Source organism: Haliaeetus leucocephalus, unplaced genomic scaffold (genome assembly GCF_000737465.1).
Source record: "Haliaeetus leucocephalus isolate CR32 unplaced genomic scaffold, Haliaeetus_leucocephalus-4.0 Scaffold228, whole genome shotgun sequence".
NCBI lineage: Eukaryota > Metazoa > Chordata > Aves > Accipitriformes > Accipitridae > Haliaeetus > Haliaeetus leucocephalus.
Window position 1 is genome coordinate 21,949,595 of NW_010972664.1, and position 20,915 is coordinate 21,970,509.

At 40.2% G+C, this 20,915-nt stretch overlaps 2 protein-coding genes across 3 annotated transcripts in view; both read right to left on the bottom strand.

Annotated features, from left to right (window-relative positions):
• POLQ (polymerase (DNA directed), theta) overlaps positions 1-6,173 on the bottom strand; it is a 53,407-nt gene extending 47,234 nt beyond the window's left edge. Inside the window, exons 1-4 of the mRNA XM_010567683.1 lie at positions 5,981-6,173; positions 3,155-3,337; positions 2,268-2,398; positions 751-907 (exon numbers count right to left, since the gene is read on the bottom strand). Coding sequence (XP_010565985.1) covers positions 751-907; positions 2,268-2,398; positions 3,155-3,337; positions 5,981-6,173 — 664 coding nt within the window. The remainder of the gene's footprint in view (positions 1-750; positions 908-2,267; positions 2,399-3,154; positions 3,338-5,980) is intronic.
• Positions 6,174-7,832: 1,659 nt separating this feature from the next.
• METTL16 (methyltransferase like 16) lies at positions 7,833-20,909 on the bottom strand. 2 transcript variants are annotated; one of them, XM_010567474.1, is made up of 9 exons: positions 20,775-20,909; positions 20,433-20,632; positions 17,772-17,912; positions 15,140-15,255; positions 14,229-14,371; positions 11,018-11,087; positions 10,138-10,227; positions 9,075-9,248; positions 7,833-8,981 (listed from the first exon to the last, which is right to left on the bottom strand). In XM_010567474.1, exons 1-9 carry the CDS (start codon positions 20,900-20,902, stop codon positions 8,364-8,366), a joined length of 1,680 nt encoding a protein of 559 aa, XP_010565776.1. In that variant the 5' UTR covers positions 20,903-20,909; the 3' UTR covers positions 7,833-8,363. The 2 variants fall into 2 exon arrangements, with proteins under 2 accessions (XP_010565776.1, XP_010565777.1); XM_010567475.1 differs by having other exon boundaries at positions 7,892-8,981; positions 17,772-17,843.
• Positions 20,910-20,915: the final 6 nt, after the last annotated feature.

Below are 20,915 nucleotides of genomic sequence, written 5' to 3' on the forward strand. Positions count from 1 at the left end.
AGCAGGGAAACAAAGAGAACAAACTTCTGACTGGACTAGGAAAAAACATCTCTCTCCAAGTGCGCACTGGAAACACAGGGCTTCTTCAGGTTTTATATCTCCTCCCCAACACTAACTGAATACTACCATTATCTAGCAGCCATCAGGGCCATGGTGACCCAGAAGTCTACATTACAAGGACAGAGGGCTTTTGAGTAAACTACAAGAGAGAAATGAATGTCACAGCCCTCCTAGTCACCATGCCTACCCAGAGGAGCTCTATGTATTCATTCCACTTATTTTGACCCAGATGAGCACCAAACACAATTCCTCCTCTTTCTTGAGCTAAATGAAGATAAACCATGGATGCCACAATCCCTGTCCAAAACAAATGAACATACATACATTCTTGAACTCAAACATATCCCAGACCTTTAATTCAACTTCATTAATTAGAAGACACTTTCTAGCTATGGGAATCACTGCTTCCTGCAGCTAATCACTGTCCATGGATTTTCATCCATGTGAGACAAACTAAAACCTGCAGCTTCTACCTACTGACCCCAGCCACTGAGCTACATAGAATAGTCCTGACTGCCTTCCTAAATCCAAATCAGAGGTGCTCTGGAGGAAGAAAAATTGCTCAGTTTTCCTAAATGGCATGTCTGTCACATACAGAATTGAGCAAATTCAAATTATCCCATCATTTCACATGTGCTCAGAGTATGTAATAAACCTCATCCCCACAATGGTCAAGCCTTAGTATTTTACCCAGTGAGTCCATTTTGTTTTCTTCTATTAGTCTATTGATTAGACCATTGGCTTTCTCGATGGTGCAGACAGCAACATCCAGGGCAGAGAAACGTCCAGCAGGAGACATGCTTCCCATGTAGCCTTCAACTCTCACATCCACCTCCTGAAACAGGGCCTGTTTTCCAAGGATAGAGAATGTCATGCCAAGGTTACAACTCTGAATTTTGACCAATGCCTGCTGGAGTCACATAAAAGCCAGCATCCTAGAACCACAGTCTCTAGTACTTATAATGCCAACTAATCACATTAAATCCACAGCTCAGTCAGTTACTGCTACATTTTTCCACTGACATTTGTTATTTCCAAAGCAGAAGCCACACAGTACACATTGCAAGATAAAGTGTACATACCTGAGTAAGAGGTGGGGACCACTGTTTTGTATAAAAACATTTACTATTAAAAAGGTTAGAGAACACACAGCGCAACAGTTTATAATACCAGTGGGTTATGTACAAAAAAGCCTTGCTCCTGAGAAATTCTGGACAAAAGCCAAACATGGGACCCCAAACACAAAGATGTCGCATCTCCCACTGAAAGTCAAGAAACAACTTATTTTCTTCCACAGCTTATTATTGCAGTGCCAAAGCTTTGGCACATTACATTAACATTACATTACATTAACTGCATTAACAAATGGTACAAATGTTTGAACCAGATGGGTAGGATACCGTATGATTTCAAGTATGTACAGCTACAGCCAAACCAGGCCAGGAGAAGCAGAACACAACATCGATAAATCTCCAGCTTTAAAAGATTAAAGCAAAACATGTCTCCATTAGCAATCACTACAAGTAGCTCTTGCACTCAGTTTGTAGCATTTTGTAGCAATTTGCAAGGTTAAGATACTGTCTCAGTTTATTAACACCCAAAATGTCTCAAATGTCAGAAACTATAACAAAAATGCCTGCTGGTTTTGTATTTGGTTTTAGTAATTGTTGTTACTTTGACATATTAGCTAATGGAAACAATGTTTAAATAGCTGGGGTGAGGAAGCCAAAACATAACCACATTCTGCAGAACAAATTTTTAGCAGAGTCAAAGTGAAACCAAAGGCACAAAATTCTGGTTGAACACCCCAAGGAAAGCTAAAATATCCCTTTATCTTTTCAGATAACATTGACACCTTCCCTTTGTAGTTTTGCAGACACAATGTCTAATTAGAAAATTCCTTTAAAGTTTGTATATTATAAAATCTGTGAATAAATGCAAGTAATTATGCTCTAAAAGTCAAAGCTGAAATAAAAATGTTTTAATCAACTCCTTAAAATTTTTCCAAGTTTCCCTCTTTGGCTAAAACTTTTGGGTTTTTTATCTCCAACTTAGAATGACAGCAAATTTTAAATTATCTATAAATCCATTCTGAAACAACCTGCAAATTTTTTTCTCCTTAAATCCATACAAAAACTTCTAACTGTTTAAAAAATGTGAGCCAACAACTACAACCCATCAATTTACCCTCCTTGAATGCTACTTACCTGCAGATAACATTTTTTCTCCTTGGCCACAGAGACAAAGGGAAGGATGAGAAGAGCTTTCTTACGAGTCTCCAGGACTCTCTTCAAAATAAGCAATTCTGCAACAAGAGTCTTTCCAGCACTGGTAGGAGCTTAGGGGAAAAAAAAAAAAAAAAAGTTGAGTTTTTTAATTAATATTAACCCCTCCTGCTTGGCAAGCATTGCTGTTTGCCATCTATCATCCACAGAAAACTGTGGAAGAGATGCCACATACTGGGGGACAGCCATTACCCGGCAATGAGGCCCAAAGTCTTCTAGAACCAAGTAAATAAAAGTCAAATCCAAGCCTAAAGAAAATCATCCACCCCTCTTCTAAGTTTTTCATCCTCCTAGTGCTGCTCTGGAACCTTCTTCCCATGGAGAGTAGACACCACCCAACTTGTCATTTCCCACAGAATTCTAGTCCAACCTCTGTGCCCATCTCCCCCCATACACTAGGTGAAGAGAAACGATAAAGGAACTGAAAAAACCAGATAGCAAATAACATTTTCAAAAGTATTTATATCTAACATTGCTGTTATCCTTCAGTTCCCAGCTAACATAGTCTGTAATAAAAAAAAAAAAAAAAAAAGAAGAGAGAGTAATCATTAACTGACTCCTAATTATCAGTTTCTAAAGGAACATTAACAGAGAAAATGGGGAAAAAAGTCTCTCCTCGCATCCGGAAAGGAGTCCGTCAAGCAAGGTCTGAGGTACAGCAATGGGACAGATCTTAATGGGGTCTCTCCAGAAAAAATTGGATCTTGACCTTTTTATCTGCCAGATCAGAACCCTTCAGCACCAATATGTTTTTGTAAATGGCACTGGGAAAGTTCAGGGGTGACTAGTTTTGTCAGATGTTTTCATACCTGAGTAAACTAGGTTCTTCCCTTCCAGAACTTGTCCGAGCATTAGGCATTCTGCTTGCCATTCAAACATCTGTACCACTCCCAGACTGTGGTATTTCTCCAGAACTGCTTTGGGAAGACCCCAGCTTGCAAGGAGCAACTTGTCTGCTTGGTCTTCAGGAACATTTACCCGCTGATATTGCCCTTTGGGAGGAGAAAATAAAAAAATTAAAAAGTCAAGTATCATCCTTGAATCTGAGGTCACTGAGGTTATATACTTAAAGGTCAAACTTCTCTACAAGCTCCTGTATTAAGAGAAGAGGTAACAAGAAACTATCTTCCCTATATTTTTCAATATTTCCTATGGACGTTTCACCATTCTTCTTATCTCCTGACATAATTTTTTTCAATTTTTCCTCCTATAAGATTTTCTACATTCAAATCATTTCTTCACCAAACTCTGGTATTTGCTTTTGAGGCAGAGCAGCTATTACCAAATACATACTCAAACAGAGAGTCTCAGCACTGATTAATATAACAGCATTACAATGTATTTGCCATCTCACCCTTACCCATACTGTTTCCTTTATAAATTACTGCTACAGAGACTTCAGTAATCCTCACAGATTACAGAACTATGTAGTCATTTTTCTTGCTTTACGGATGAATTAAAAAACAACATCAACCAAACAAGCAGCTCAAGCTACTCTCTACAATGTGTGTTACTTCAGTATATCAACACTGATTAGTATCTTCACCACATTCCCAGTTCCTCCAGCTTGATTAAGTTCCTTGCTGCTTACTTCTTGTCTTTATAACCCTAAATAATTTTGTGCTGGCTACAGATACTGCCTCCTTCCTCCTCCCTTTTTCCAAATCATTAAGAAAACTCAAACTTTTTGTTCCTTCCTTCATCTGAGACAGAAAACAGGTTTCTGATCCACAGTAGTGCCTTTCCTATCACCCATGACTGTATAGTTCCCATAACAGCATTTTATGAGACCTTGTCAAATTGAGATCAAAACCAAGTAATTGTGTGTATTGACTCTACTGTACCAATTCTTCTACTGGCACATTCAAAAAATTCTCAAAGAAATATTCCACCATTGCTGACAGCATTAAGGGCAGGCTAGATCAGAAACACTAGGGTGCATAAGCAGCCAGTATTTTTGCTCACTACATACCAAAAATTTCAACTGCCTTCATGAGGTTTACCCCATCCTAGCTGTCACTAGTGCATGATCATTCTCCGCTACACAAATATATAAAAAAGCTGATATTGCTTAGCTCTGAAAGCTTTGTTTCACTTTGTGTAATCAAAGTACCATACAAATACTACATAAGAAGATGAGTACCATCAGGCGAGAACAGCAGTATGCCATAAAGCAGAACAGGCTTCCCAAGGGGAACTTAGAGGAGACCAGATTTGTCTATCCTAAAATGTGACTAATATGGCAGAATTAGGATTTGGAAACATAAAAAGAAAAAAAACCTACAAGATGGGATCTCAAGCTTCTTTCCTAATATTAAAACCAATGAACTACATGTAAAAGACAGAATCAGTAAAGGATGATGTGATTCTGCTGTTTGAAGAGTATCTGTAGATTAGCACTGAATGTGAGTTTGAAAACCTGTGCCTTAGGTGTTCTTAAAGATCTATGTACAAAAGTACACCCCTAACGCTAACCTCTTTTTTACCTACTAGAAAAATGCTAAAAAATAGTCAAAATGATGAAGATACACGCTGCTGGTTAAAAACATTGGGCATTAGATTTCTCTGAAAGAAAACTCTTCCAGAAAGTGAGGCCAGTTGGACACAAGAGTGCTGCTTACTGAATCGTCTTTGAGGAGTTGTCCTGTGTAAACAGGCACGTTGCCTTGCTCAGCTCCATTTGCAGAAACTGACAAAATTGTATCTTGCAGAACATAATCACATGGGGAGAAGATGCGACATGACTAGAGAAGAGGCTGAGAGATGTAAATGTTTCAAAGAGTTACAGAAAAATTGCAAAAGAGATAAGTTACAATATGTTCTATAAACATCTCTATTTTAGATATATATACACACATCTTGATTTCTCTCAATTCGAGAGCGCAATAAGCTGGTAAAAATGTATTGCAACTAGAAGCATCACTTTTAAGTGGTCCCGGCCGGCGGCAGGACCGCTTTATATGGCATCTTGCCACAAGATGTTTATATACCACCTTGTACGTATAGGCAAGATGTCATATAAAAAAACCCCACTACACTTCTCTGCATTTGCAGGTATCAGGGCACCAGCCAGGACCACTTAAAGTGACATCTCTAGATACAATACATTTTATCAGCTTACTGTATTCCCGAATCAATTTGGTAACATCGGTAAACCTCACCTCAGATACCAAAGAATACAGACTATACCGACTGCTGTATTATGGTAGCACCTAGAGGCCGAGTCAAGAATAAGGCCGGCCGTTAACCGACACGAAACGAAACGAGCCCGACTTCAGAACCGCGCACAGAACACACGCTTTCTTACCTTCCTCAACTAACCATCAGGAAGATCCCTCGATTCTCGTTCGTACGCCTCCACCCTTGTTAACCAACATAAGCACCTACCTCAGCGACGGACCGCGAAGCGACTCGTCGCCGGGGCAAAGGCCCCGGGCCGGGAGAGCCTCGGAGGGTCCCCGACCCCTTCCCGCACCGCCCTGGCGGGACGCGCCTGGGCGCCATGTTGTTGCCTGAGGGAGCAGCGGCGGGCGGGGGCCGCGGCCACCAGCCCAGCGCGCCCTCGGCAGCGCCGCTCCCCCCAACGCCCCGGCGCTGCCTTGAGGGACCGAGGAAGGGGAGGGGAAGGCCGGTACCTGCCGAGCCGGTGCCGGGGCTGCTGCCGCGCAGGGAGAGGTCGAGGCCGGGCGGGGGGCTCAGCACAGGCCGGCAGGGAGCGGCGGGGCCGAGCGGGGTAACAACCTTCCCGGCCCCGCGGGAGGCGGCCGGGCCGCCCGAGGCCTTAGCGATGCCGTTCGGGGTGACGCCGCCATCTTCCCGCCGAGCCATTCAAACCCCAGCACCGCCCCAGAGCGGCGGCGGGGCGGCTCTCCGCTTCTCCCCGCCCGCCGCGGCTGCCGGCGGGCTCGGGGACCGTTCCCGGGCGGTCAACGGCCTGAGATGGAGCAGGGAAAGGGCGAGAAGGGTGCCGCCTGCCTGCGCTCCGGCCGGGGAGGAGGATTCCACGGCAAAACGGCTACCCATAACACCCCGGCACCACCTGTGACTGGAACTCTTGAGGGGTTGCTACAGCTGCACACAATAACGCTAATTTGCTTTGGGCACTAATTAACGCAGGTTTTAATCATTACTCTTAGCATTCCAGGTGCCACACTCACCTTTGTCAAAGCGTATTGTATTAAATAAAATGCCAAGGCAACGTTTGAACTTCTAGAACAGTCGTCCAAATCGCAGACTACTGGTTTTCTTTGTAATCGTACCTGGTTTTGTTTCAGCAACGCTCAGGAGCACACATTACTCACGTGGCCCAGGCGGAAGACAGGTGTAATTAATGAAGCAACATAATGCAGTCTGCTTCAGCAAAACAAGCGTGCCACAAGCACACGGGCTTACCTTGCAGAGCTTCTTCATCCTTGCAGAAAGACAGATGGAAACAATAAAGAGGGAACAGCACAAAGGACAGCCTTGCTTGCTGTTTTTAATGGCTCAGCTAGCCAAAATAACCTCTTCAGATTCTGAAAGAGTAGGGCTAGTTTCATCTCTCCCCAGCAACATGAATATCAGAAGCAGTACTGTGAAAATTCTGCAATACCCCAAAAAAATGCAAGTGTCTGCCCATCACCTGCAGAAGTGCTAAGTAGCACGATACACAACAGTTAACAATAGAGGGGAAAATTAAGGCTTTTCTAAGTTGCTTTTAATTTCAACTTAAGAAAACATACTAATCTTTCCAGAAATATTGACAACTAAGGCTGAACATTCAAAGTGGTTCCAGTAGCACGAACATAGGCAGGTAGTATTCTGTCCATCAGGAATGCATCTTTTATTTTGGGTAACACACAGACACACTCCACTCAGAAAAACTTTCCGTCTTCTGTAGATCTCTACAGAGAAATGGATCACAGCTTGGGAGGCTGACTTCATGCAAAGCAGTGCCAGTGCTCATAATCTCAAAACACATACACACACCTTCTCTGAGGCACCCAAGACCCATGTTCCTCAGCCTCTCTTCTCACAGGAACAGGTTATTGGCCCAGAAACACTCAGAAAACAGCTGGTGGTAAAATGGATTCGAAAAGTCAGGCATGGAAGCAACAGCCTTCTTTCCAGTTGTCCTCCTTCACAACAGACTAAAGCTTCTGTACCCATCTTTGTCCTGCCTATGGAGTTTCTGGCCCACAAAGATGAGCACATGCTCTCATTCCTGTCATTAAAGCAATCTCTTAAGATTAAATGGACGCAAAATCCTTTAAGAATACTGATGTTATTTCAGACAATTATATCTGAATTAGTGTAAGGAATGGTCTAATGGAACAGTCAACATAATTAAATCCTCTTTAAACCAAGCAGCTCAAAGAGCTTATTTTGTTGTTAAAGTTTACAAAACCAGATGCTCATAGTAGGCTCTTCTGTGTTTCAAAGCCCAAGCACCAGAAAAGTACAACAGGCGGTTTTTCTAAAGCCGTTATTTTAATGAATTGACACTGAAAAGGATGTATCCATCTTGCTACTCTGTAGACCAAAGGTTAAATGCATTAAAGGGAAGAGAGGCATACTTGAATCCTTAGTTGAAGACTCCTTGCTGCAGAAAACAATTCCCACAGCAGACTAACCGTTTCCTGCATTAGTATTGAAAAAATATAGAAGAAAATATTTCAGTAAAGATTTCTACTTAGTAACAATATATAATTCTATTGCACCAGAAAAAAGACCAGAATAAACAGTGCTGATGTTTGAAATGCTCACAGCATAGACATGTTTCACTTTAACATGTAGTTTTACAACTGCAGCCCAAAATCTATTACTTCCCCATCACTTTATGTCTGATGAAGTACACTTCATGTACTAGTTGCAGCTTTGAAAAAGCTATTTAAAATATTAAAGGGGACTTTAATCTCCATTTTATTCATTTCTTCTTTAAGGGAAAAAAACAGGTTTCGCTAACTGAAAACTTTAAACCCTTAAAAATAGTTTACAAAATTTGAGGACTGACTGACTTTACTAAGGTAGGAAAAAGGGCTAACTAGCAACCAGTCGAAGAATTTGGTTCCGTAAGTACGTGCACAGCTGGTTCATCAAGTCTCTGTTCTGTCCTTCAACCCAGTGCATTTCTACTAATACATCATTTCCTTCTTTCTTCACATTCATTAAACACTTAAAGAGAAAACATCTACTAGTTTCTTTCGGACTTTGTTCTTTTTCAACTGTCAGACTGCTAGCTTCCTCTGAAGGGCAAGGTTCCTCATTTGCATTACTGGAACCTTTGACGAGTGACATTTCTCCCCGCTTCGCTTCTGTCTCCTCCTCCTTCACATGTTCACTGTGTTCTTCTTTGGTGGCAGATTCTTCTGTTAGCTCGTCACTTGTGGCCAAGTGAACATCCTCCTCAGGTGCCACAAACCCCGTTTCAGAGTCTTCAGTCTTGGGGTTTTCACAGTCCGAGTTGTTGCTCATGCTCTTCTGGCTGTTTTTTTCCTCTTCCATTGCTTGCAGAGTATCTTCAGAAGCCCGAGGAAGTTCTCGTAACTGCCTTATTCTCTCTCGTTTCTTTCTCCTCAAATGAATCCAGGAGTTTTCAATGGCAGTCACAAACAGGCTAACTTCATCCTTGCCACAGGGAACACGTTTATGCTGAACCTATTGCAGAAAACAGCAGAACTTCATATTATCCTCTCACACTTATGCTTTCAAGTAGGACGTTGTTTTAATGTATAAGACTTAATACCGTACCTTCAAATCAGTGAGAATCTTCTCTACCCAGGCTCTAACCACAGCAATAGCTTCTACAGCATCCCAACCCAGAGCTGCAGCTTTGATGGATAACTCTTTGACCGTAGAAGCCAAAACCATAAATGTAATTGGTTTTCGGGGTTTCTCTAATTTTCTTCTTTTAGAGGGAGGTGACTAGAAGAAAGAAAAAAAAATTACAAAGCTATGCAGTATTAGTGGGATTACTTTTGTACTCAGTAGACATGGGGATTAAGAGCATAATGTAAGCCACTAAACAGTTATTGACAGGGCTTGAGTTTCACTTCACTCCAAAGAGTTTTAGGTTGAAAACAGCTAACAGGATCATGTACTTTATGCTAGCCTGATGGACAGAGGGAGTTTTTCAGACCTTAGGCAAAAAGCTTCATTGTTTCCTTCAAACCACTAGTTCTCTGTGAGCTGAGAAAGTGCGGCTGCTCTTGGGAACAGAGGTCAAGGGTTAATATCCACATTTTGATCCAAGTTCACTGAAGGTTTACTCGCACCTTCTATAAGGTTGGTTATTGTCTATGCTTATCTTACAGTATATGTACATCTGGATCCAAAAAAGCAGCTGGCTTACATTAGTTATGGTGAACAAGCTTCACTTACATTCATGTAGGTAAGTCTAAGCTAGACATGTTCGTATCTACTTGGTAACAGAATCTGTAACAGTAAATCAAACCCAAGTTCTCAGAGGGAAGCTGAAAGTTCAAATCTAGCCCCAAACTTAGCATATTTTTAATACTACTAAATTGCTATCTGAAGTACATTACAAATTACCCTTACTTACACTGAAACCCATAGGAAGTTCCTACACAGGCTTCTTTTTTCTTCCCTAAACATAGGTCATTCATGCATCACACGCAACAACTGCCAACAGACTGGTAGCTAGTTAAGAAATCCTACTGTCCATACAGCCCAGCACATCCAGTGTCCCAGTCTGAAGGAGAACAGTTTGTTCCACAGCAGTTATAGCTCATTAGGCCCTTCCTCAAATAAGAAGCATGGACAATCACAAGCAAAGCAAAATTAAGCTACTTACAGGTACTTGTACATCATCATAGAAACTCCACGCCAGTGCCCATCTCATGGTGCGTCCTTGACAGAATTCAGTATGAGTAACTTTAGGAACCTATGCAAAGAAGCAATATAAAACTTAATTTCATATTAATAAAAACCACTGGTTTACTGCACACATTTTCAAATTTAAAAAAATTACAAAGTTAGCATGGAGTTATTTTCTCATAACAGAAACGGAGATTCTTTCTGACATGGCTCATGGATGTCAGTGCCACTTGAAACTGGTCAGTGCCAAGCCTGGCACCCGTGCCCAGGATTTCCCATCTCTGCCCTGCCATATCTCTGCCCTTTCAGAGCTTCAAGTTCAGCAACACACAACATGACCCTTTTTGTGCAGCAATCCAGCACACCTACAGCACACATCTGCATTCTGATTCTGCAAAAAGCACATTCTCCTTGTTCAGAACCTGCTCCTGTTGCGCTTTGTAATGCTGAACCCATTGCTATAGCAAAGGAACACAGAAGAAAGGCAACGAAGGGCTGGGAAGCCAAGCCACTCACCTGTCTGCAGATGGCAGAAATGTGCCCAGAAACAATTCTCTATCTTTGCCCCAAAAAAGCAAGTCTGGACTTACACTGCCTTTACATATAAAACCCGGATCCAATGCTAGTGTTAACTAGTCTTTCCACACATGGATGCTGTAGCCATTTATGTATGGTATGGAGAATGTGCTAAATACTACCAAGGATAAATATCAACCATCCCACCTCACTGAATTATCAGCTCTAGGGCATAAGCCCCAGGTCTGCACAGAAAAAAAACAACACAGCACTGTACCAGCTACTAGGAAGACAATTAACTCTATCCCAGCTGAAACCAGGACAACTATACAGAAACTCACCCCCTGGATTCGAAGTTCCTCTTTCAATGGTGCTAAGCTGCATTTCTTCCCCAACATGCAACTGTACCATCTGCAAACAGTACATTAACAAAGTGTTTTACAAATGCAGATCAACTGAAAATGGCAACTGTCAGAAAGAACTACTTGGATCAGAAACCTGGAGAATAGATTTAAAAACAAAACAACAACAAAATAATCACACTCTTAACCAGAGACTAGGACATAGTGCAACATGAATGGGAACAGAAGACAGAGTGGACAGGGGAATCTTTTCGAGTTTTTAGGAAATACAGTAAGTGTATTATTGAAACAGTGCCTCAACAAGCAAGAATCCTGTTTCAAAGAGTGACTTTAGTTATGTGGGAGACGTTACTCTTTACAATAATTTGTTTCAATTTCTCCACTTTTTTTGGAGAATGAATCAGAATAAAAAGGAATATTCAACTATTGACAAGCATTTGTGCCTCAGAAGCAGAAGTGTGCCTACTGACTACTTCTGCTCACTCTTAACTCATTATCCAGCTTTCCATCACCTAACCTATGTCTCATGAGGAAACAAACAGGGCAAAAAAAAGGAAAGAAATTTATTTTCCCACTTCTGGTGGAGCTTATCCTTCCACCCAGCTCCACATCTTCAATATCTCCAAACACTACACCTTTGTTCTTCATCTAAATTACTGTTGGACCTCTACAACCCTTTCTTCCATACTTTTTTGGTGACTGGATCCAAAAAGGTTAATCGTAAATATAACGTAGTAAAGAATGAAAATTGGAGTTCCCGGTTATCAAGGGACAGTTTCCTCAAGACTATGCATCTAACTTGAAGGCAAGCAGTTTAAATTTCTCACATACGCAAATTAAATACACTGTAAACAAAAAAAAAAAAAAAAAAAAAAAAAGGATCAGGGGTATTAAGGGACAATTATTTAAAATTACTTCCTGCATAATGCAATATACAGAATTTCATGTAGCAATACTTAAATTAAACCCCAAAATTTCTAGCAAAACTTAAACACACATCTTTCCCAAAATTATAAAATATTGAACTTGCAACTCCTAGCTGAAGTGAGGATGGGGGTAAATAAACAAAATCATCTCCTGGCCCAAGGGAGTCTCTATCTACTAACAGTTCATTGCTCATGCCCTTTGGTAGAGTTGCCAAACCTTATCTCTAACAAAATAGGAAACAGTATTTTAAGTAAACTGTTCTTTCTTTAACAGATTCTCCAAGGTAGTTTATTCAAAACCACGAACCGAACCATCCCTACCATCCAAACACACAGTGCTTATTTTTCCTAACAGCATACACAGTTAGCATGTGAGTATGTTCTATGCCCTGCACTATCAATTTATCAGATCAAGAGATACCCTCTTCTTTGCTAGAGGGGTGGTGTTGCCAAGAGGGGCAATACAGGAATGATGCCTTTCTCATAATTCCACACCACCTTTTCAAGGCAAAGACTGCTTGCCTTGAGAGTGACATCAGCCAGTTCTCTACCACATTTGCCACTCCTTTCAATGTTGTCAAACAGCAACTTATGAAAAGCAAGTTTCCCCTGGATGTACACACACCAGATGGAACTAGAAACCATGCTGCTATTGCGTTTCCAGAAGTCATCACAGATGCATCCCCTGCCTCCACCTTACAGGGCCAATTAAGTCCTCAACTGTATACATGTGCTTTCCAGATCACAGTATTTTACACAGTACACCACATGCTCCTGTGAAAATCACACTGGTGGAAAAAAACCACTACGTATGAGAAAGAGCACGTACAAAGCGTAAAAACATCCAGCTACACTGAAAGAACATTTAAAATATGTATATATGTTACACCATCACTTCCTCTCTGACCTGCCTCCCCTCACCCATTGTTATCACTGACTAAACTCAGAAGAACTGTTTCAGTTTATATTTAGTTTTGAAAAATCACTACATTTTAGACACGCGTAAGAGCATACACACCTAAAAGCTTGTCTACATCAACTAGCCTAAAATAACATTCTACCTACAAACTTTGACAGGATCAGCAGTCATTTCCCACTGTCCTTGCTGGCACAAATAAGATTGCTAAAAATTCTCATGAGTTTAATTCTTCTGGCTTGTAACCACTTCTGAACATCAAAACCTCTATTTTATCACTCTGCCATACTATCTATCCCCTTTTTATATTTTGTAAGATTTAGTGGGTGACAGAGAAAGGAAGGACATTAAAAAAACAAACAAGACCACCCCCATTTCAAGGTTTGCAAAACGTTTGCAACCTCTGCAAACCTTCTCAACCTTTTTTTCCTTCAAAGCACTACAAGACAGAAAAAAGCACTTCTAACAGAGCCAAATGCAGTCTTACTGTGTCTTGTTTTTCCAAAACCTAAATATATTCTTCATTTTTTCAGGCCCATTATTAGAAAACAAACATTCTAAAAAAAAATTTTGGTATTACATAGACAAAGATTCTAATGCAATGGTCTGCCTAGAAGTGTCTAAAAAAACAAAACCAAAACACTTCTTGAATGTATAAAACACAGGCTGTACTTCCTTTGCTTAGGAGACTGATGAAGCCATGGTAACATATAAAATTTTGGCAGCTGTATTTTAGAGGCATATTAAAAAAAAAACCTGAAGGAATCTTCCAGAAGAGCTAGAGGAATAACATATAACACTGAGAGAGAGAAAGTCTGATAGTCAAAAAACTGAAGATGTGCCATCTGTTCAAAAGAAGGTCTCACTATGGTTTTTATTGTGGCTTATGTTCACCCAAGATAGCATTCAGTACAACAGTGCCCTTTAGTAGGCAAAGCTGCAAGTTACCAAAATTCAGCCAGGAAAAGATAGAAACTTTTAGGTAATGAATAGATAACTAGGCAATGTCATAAATCCTTCCCCATCCCAGAAGCCCTGAAGACTCAACCTTGACTGTCTTTAGCAAGTACGCGTGCTAATTTAGCTGCAAGCTACAAGTGTCACTGTTACTGGCTTTTTTTGCCTTCTGCCTTTAAATACCTCAAACGATGAGTTGTAATTGATGCTCAAGAACAACTAATTTCACATAAACTGAGACTAATCACTGATGTGTATGTATCATTAAACAAACCAAACGGGTATCACTAGACCACAGCTACATTCCTTACTTAAAATATCACTGTCATGTGATTTCTGCCAAAGCATCAGGCAAAAGGTGTGCGTTTTTTAACCGCAACAAAGCACTTACCTTAACCTCTTTTTAAGTTGTAGACTGTCATGAATAATTCTTTTGACAAATTCTAGCTCTCCGCCCTCAGCCATGATTTCTGTGATCCCTCCTGTATTTACAGAGCTCGGAGGGGGACGCCGTGGATTTCGAGAATTTACTCCCTGGATAAAAAAAGAGCATTTGAGATGAACATTTAATATGTTAGGCCACTTTGTACACTGCTTCCTGCCTCAGTCTTTAGTGGGTAGCAAGTGTCACCACCTGTAGTTATCCTCCCCTCATCAGAACCACAGATAATAGACAAAGATACATTCAAAACAAACATTAACAGTGAATACTCTACAATCTCAAACCTAGGTAAGTTACTTGTCACACAACAGTATCCTCCCAATATGAAATACAAGGTAAGACATGCTGGTTACATGCATCTACACAATTACAATCTATAGTGTTTAATTTAATTTCAACACTTAAATCTTTTTTCCACTGCCCCATATTATAGAGTTAAGTTTCTGACTATATTCAGTGGGTATTGCCAAGAACTGTTCCGAGCTATATGATATTGCTTAAATCGCTAAGGAAATGAAAAATACAGACAGGCACAATGCCAGAAACCAATTCCTCTGTACCACTGTTATGCAACGGGCACTTGAATTCAGATTTACTAGCTGTCTACTTTCCAAACTAATTCTCTAAGACAGTAAGAACTTGTGAAAAAATTCTACAGGTCATCCTCCACTTTAGGAAGGGTAACAGTTAAGTCTTTCAAAACTCCTTTGGGGCAGTGGGTGGGGATAGAGAAGACTTAAATGCTGTTTCATAACTATTTGGGATTTTCCATTCCACCTTTCCCAAGGGAAGTGGTTACATTATTGCTCTCCTCCCACTCACTGAACACTGAAGTACATACATTTAGTTTGTTAGCTTACCTTCGCTTCCAACTGGTTGGCAAAAAAGGGGGGGTTGCACATGCAGAAATCATAAACAATCTCAGATTCTTCTTTCAATGCATCCATTAGAAGAGTCTTCTGTGGTACCTTCACCACTAACAGAAAACAGGAATTTGGTCAATAAGGAACTTTGTATTTTATCTAGCATGCCATTTATATTTCAGTGTTTCTTGAAACAATATATTGTATAAAAACTATACTTTCTAAACAGTATTTTCTACAAAAAAAATGTAACAAACATCAGCGTGCAAATAAAGACTTCAGGTTAAGGATTAGCATACAAACAGCTTGTGTGTTTATACACAGTAGTAAAATTACATGAGTCTGTTTAAAACAATAGTAACTGTTTGAGTTATACTGAGTTCTCTGATGCAACTACAAATTCCCTTTAAGCCCTTCCAAAAATTAATACAAGTGTCAATTAATCACCCCATAGGCTCCTCAGAGATAAAATAAATCCCAGTCTAAACAGCTTTTTTAAGATAGAGAATTCTAGAATTCTCAAAGAAATGTACTGTTTGGTCTTTCTAGAGTGTAAAGCTAAGAAAGAGAGAGACTGTCTTCACTGAAGTTACACAGCACCAAGATCAGCTTCAAATCTAATCTTATAATAAACCAAAATTACTGTGTTAGTAATACTATGCATCCTGCACAGGAACTGTAGTCTTACATGACTTAGAAGAATCACAACAAAAGAAAAATATTAGAGTTTCCTGTCTGGACAAATCTTCTGCTTACTTGGGTCCACCAACTTATTATTACCCATCACAAGGATGAAGGCAAACATCCCACATAGATCTCCACTGGCTTTCCCCAAAGGCTATATAATTCCCTTGGAAATTGTGGTCAAGTCCTGCCACACATCTTCTGAAGACCACAGGAACTCCAGCCCAAGGAGCAGGAATTTAAATATGGATGAAGTCCAATTAAAGCATGTATAAAGATTACAAGCAGGACTTCTTGCAGACTTTACCAGTCCTGCAACTCACGGATAACGCACATAGAACAAAGATATTTAGAATGGAGGCAGAAGGCATGCCTCTCTTCCTAACATTTACTACTACAGTTTATCACCACCTTAAGAATACAAAATTGTTAGGATAGCAGGCAATTACCAAAGTTCAGGTTATATGTAACAAGAATAATACCTTGTTATAATGGTATGTACCATTACATACAGGGTACTGATTTTTTTTTAGTTTTTTTTTAAATACCAGCAGATAAATTCTGGCCATCATACCATTCCAGTAAAATAGATACACAACTCAGAACACCATGTAATTTTTTTTAGTATTTACATCAATGCCCAGGTTTATCAGTTTCTGTTTTGCACATATAGAAGAGATTCCCTTTGGAAGAAAGTTACAGCAAGCAGTATTTCACTTTCAGCCAAAAAACATAGCTTTTTTTTCCTCTGGGCAAAAAGAAGCTATGATGCAATTAATAATCATCCCTGCATTACTGCTGTTTTTACTATCATTGAATTTTTTTTTTTTCCATTGAAGTTAGAAGAACAAAGGCTATATTCTAACACGATCTCCAAATGAAGCTATTTGGGAAAAATTTCAAGAGAGACTCCTAGAACACGACAAAAATTCTGCGTTGTTTTTGTTGGTTTGTTTTTTTTTTTTAAACCAGAATTACAGGAAGATGTCTAATCCGACTCCAAAATGCCTTGCTAACCAAGTTACTAGCTACAGTAGTATACTCAGCTCTAGCTAAACAATTCAGGTCCAGGAGTTAAAAAGTGGCAGGGTGGATCATTCCCAGGCAGCATCTGGCTATGGGTACCACCAGTGGTAATCCCTTGCCCGTGGCTCTACCCACCAGCAATCAGTCATTTACTCCAGCTTATCACCTTTGGCACTACAGCTTCACATGAGGCACTTTCCTTTGCCAGAGGTTTTTCCAGTATAGTGAAACACCACCACAGCACTAAAACTCCTACGATGGCAGTAGTAACAGAAAATTGTCATTGTTCTCCACATCAAGTTTTGGATCTTCAAGACTGACAAGGAGGACAGACCAAGACGACAACGTTTTGGTAAAAAGGGTACTTCCAAAATCCAGCAGAAGTGAAGATTTTATTTCAGAGCTGAATAACAGACCTGCTTTTTAGTGTACTGAATTGCCGCAGAAAATTTTCCAAGGTCATCTACAGACCAAGTCTGGCATACTGCTACTGCCACAGGCACTGTTAGGACCTAACTCAGAAATTAGGATGGACTGTCTCTGTACAAGATGCGAATATATGGCAGTGTCATGCAAATTATCTGAGGGGAGCACACCAGGTCTCCTAACAGCAGAAACAGCACAAACTCTTAAGAAATACTTCAGCAACAGACAAAAAAATATGGAGAGAGGAAAACACCCCAGGGTGAAGTTTAACTTTCAGATTTTTGTAAGGATGAGTAGTTCTCTACCCACACATCCCATTCTACAGAAGCTGTGACTTCCCAGCTTAAGCATAAGCAGACCTTAATAGACAATCTGCTTCAATAAGAACAATTGAGCATGTATTTGGCAGGAATACGGATTCTGATATGCCACTGGACATGGCAGAAATACACCACAACATTTGTATGCTACTAAATACCTTATTACATCATACCTTTTATAAGATCAGACAAGTTATTTTGTTCCACATTCTTCTTGGCATAATTGAAGCACATATCATCCACTTCTGTTGCAAGAAAATACCAGCCATTCAAAGTTGCTCCAAGTAATGGGTATATGCAAGATGCCCCTGTCCCTGCAGAAGTGAAAAGCCATGAGAAAGGCAAAACAAGTCTCTGGTGTTATATGCAGTGTGGCTGTTAACTATGTACTTTTCACAACAAAAAGAACTAACTTCAAAAAAACATTGATTACTGATCATTTACTACTCAGTTCTTTAGTGAACTTTATTTTTTTTCCTATACAACAGTGATTAATTTATACAGTGAAAGTCAAATATATTCTGGTTCTACCATGAAAACCCCTATCACAAATATGTTTTTCTTCTGCGTTTCTCTATTATCTACCACCAAAAAAAAAAAAAATCTGTTCCATCACACTGTCTTGCCCCAATGCCCAAAACAATGAGAGAAACAGAGGTGCCAGTTAGGATATCTAAAAAGATCACCAGACAGATAAAAGCTTGTGTCCTGGTTTCAGCTGGGATAAAGTTAATTGTCTTCATAGTAGCTGGTATAGTGCTATGTTTTTGAGTTAGGTATGAGAAGAATGTTGATAACACTGATGTTTTCAGTTGTTGCTAAGTAGTGTTTATACTAAGTCAAGGATTTTTAAGCTTCTCATGCCCAGCCAGCAAGAAGGCTGGAGGGGCACAAGAAGCTGGGAGGGGACACAGCCAGGACAGCTGACCCAAACTGGCCAAAGGGGTATTCCATACCATGTGACGTCACATCTAGTATATAAACGACAACTTGGTAACAAAGAGAAATACCTGCTAGCACGAAATAATTCCTTCTCGTAATTATGCAATATCTAGATGATCGAATTACCAATGACAGTCAAATTTAGGATTATAGGGAATGGGTACAAGAAAAGGGAATGGTATCTCACCACCACAAAACTTGAGTTCAGAGATATATCAAGAGTCTACTGTTATACTGACTTATTGAAACATAAATAACAATGTCTGTCAGTACACAAAAACATGCAGTTATTTCCAGCACTCCTGTTAACGTTCCTCTTGGATGACTTACTGCTTTCCCAGAGTTGGAACATCAGTGTTCACTGCCAACTCAAACTGAAGGTTTTTTTCAATATTTGGAGGACTTAAAGGATCTGTCTCTTCTACCTAGACACCTACCGTGACAAAGTTCACAGAAACTGTTTTTGAAAATGCAACCTAATATCAAATACATAGAAGCTGGCTAACAAGGTTAAAAGTCATGAAAGGAAAGCAGCTGTGTGCACACTACTTAATGATATAACCCTTGTATCCATCACAAATCCAGCTAAAAATACAAGTCAGTAAATTTCAGGAGAACAAAAATTCCATTACAAAAAAAAAAAAAAAAAAAATCATGCTAGTGAACACCAAGAAAACAGTAATGAAAAAACTGGCATGGTAACTGAGACTACTGAACCCAAGCTTTGAAGACAATAATTAACATTTTAACATCTTAAAACTAAAAGTTTTAAGCATTAAAACACAAGTTAGAAAGGAAATTCCAGCGTGTCTCTATTTCACTATGAGTACTTCAACACAAAAAAATCTTCAAAAACAAGCCTTTGAAATTGTAAAGGAAGATTCTATTGACAAAAAATTAAAAAGATGTGAACTAAATTAAAATGTATCATTGCAGGTGCCTTTTAAGTAATTCATATAGAATCACCAAAAATTTGGAATCCAAACCAATTTTTTTATCTGTGTCAAATATAGTTTCTTGCTCCTACAGAGCCTGCCTTTTTTTTTATTTCTAATGAACACCAAATTATGTGCATCAGTGTACACCTTATAAATTCACATCTTTACTGAATAACCATTTACTTCAATCTACTACTTAATCCACATATTGCCCAGATATCATCCAATAACCTGGATACTGAAACTGAGCAAGCTGCGATGCTCCTAGGCTCGTATCAGTATCATCCATCTGTGGATGCTCAGTCCCGTTTAAAAAAATATTTTGTTTTCAACAACATACAGGAAGTCTTTGACCATCTACAACCAAAAGACAGATTTGCAATATTTGTCTCAGTTTCTAGTTAAGCTTTTTTTTTTTACAATATAGTTCATGCAAATAGCTGCATTAAAAACAACAAAAAAAAGAACAAAGTTTAAAAAAGACAGATCATTCATCTGTCAAATACATCTGAAAGCACAGAAATTTTATTAAAAGGAACACTAGAAAATATTGTTATGCAACTCACAAACTCTCCTGTGCAAAATTAGCAGATTGCTAATATAATTCACTAGTTAGAAGACTAAGAAGAAATGCCATCTTTTTTTTTTAATTCCTGTAGAATGACATTTTTGCCTGCGTTACTAGCAGCATAATTTTTGTACACCACACAGAGATGCACTCAAGAGAGTTCAAGGCCACGCAAAGCCAAATAATTGCCCGCTATGGCCATTCTTGTGTTTGTGCAGAGAAACCTGACCCATCAAGAAGCCGAACGAAATACCAGTGGAGTCAGATTGCCCGTTTCAGATTTTTGCCTCTCGGACTTCCCATTTCTCTATGGGCGCATAACAGGTTTTATCGGCTAGTTCCACTGACGGTAAATAGCGAATTCAACATTTCGTTTTCCCAGGTACCTATGTCAATGCCTCGCCTAAGGACTTGCTTGTCAGCATCCTGGTGACCAATGAGATCCTCTACCCAGTGGATGTAGTTCAGCCTCAAGGGAACGGTAGGAATAAGCCTTTCCACGGGGATGTCAATCGTAAGCCCAAAATCCTCCTTCAGGAGGGTACACGTCAGAGCTCTCACCGCCTCAGGGTCCTTGAAATTCAGGCTGAAAAGGTAGAAGCAGCGGTTAGGGGGGCCAGCGCCCTCTCCCTCGCCACCCCCCCGGGACGGACACGGCCCTCAGGAGCCGCTCCACAGCCCCAGGCCCCGGCCCGGCCCGGCCCGGCCCTCCCGCCGACGGGCCCTACCTCACCCTGCCGGTGAGGGTGGTCTGTACGTGCTGCTGGAACTCGGGGTACTTGCCGGCCAGGTAAGCGAAGTCGGGAGGCTTGTCCTTGTACCGGTTGCGAGCGTGCATGGACTTGTTGAGGGCCATGGCGGAGGGGAAC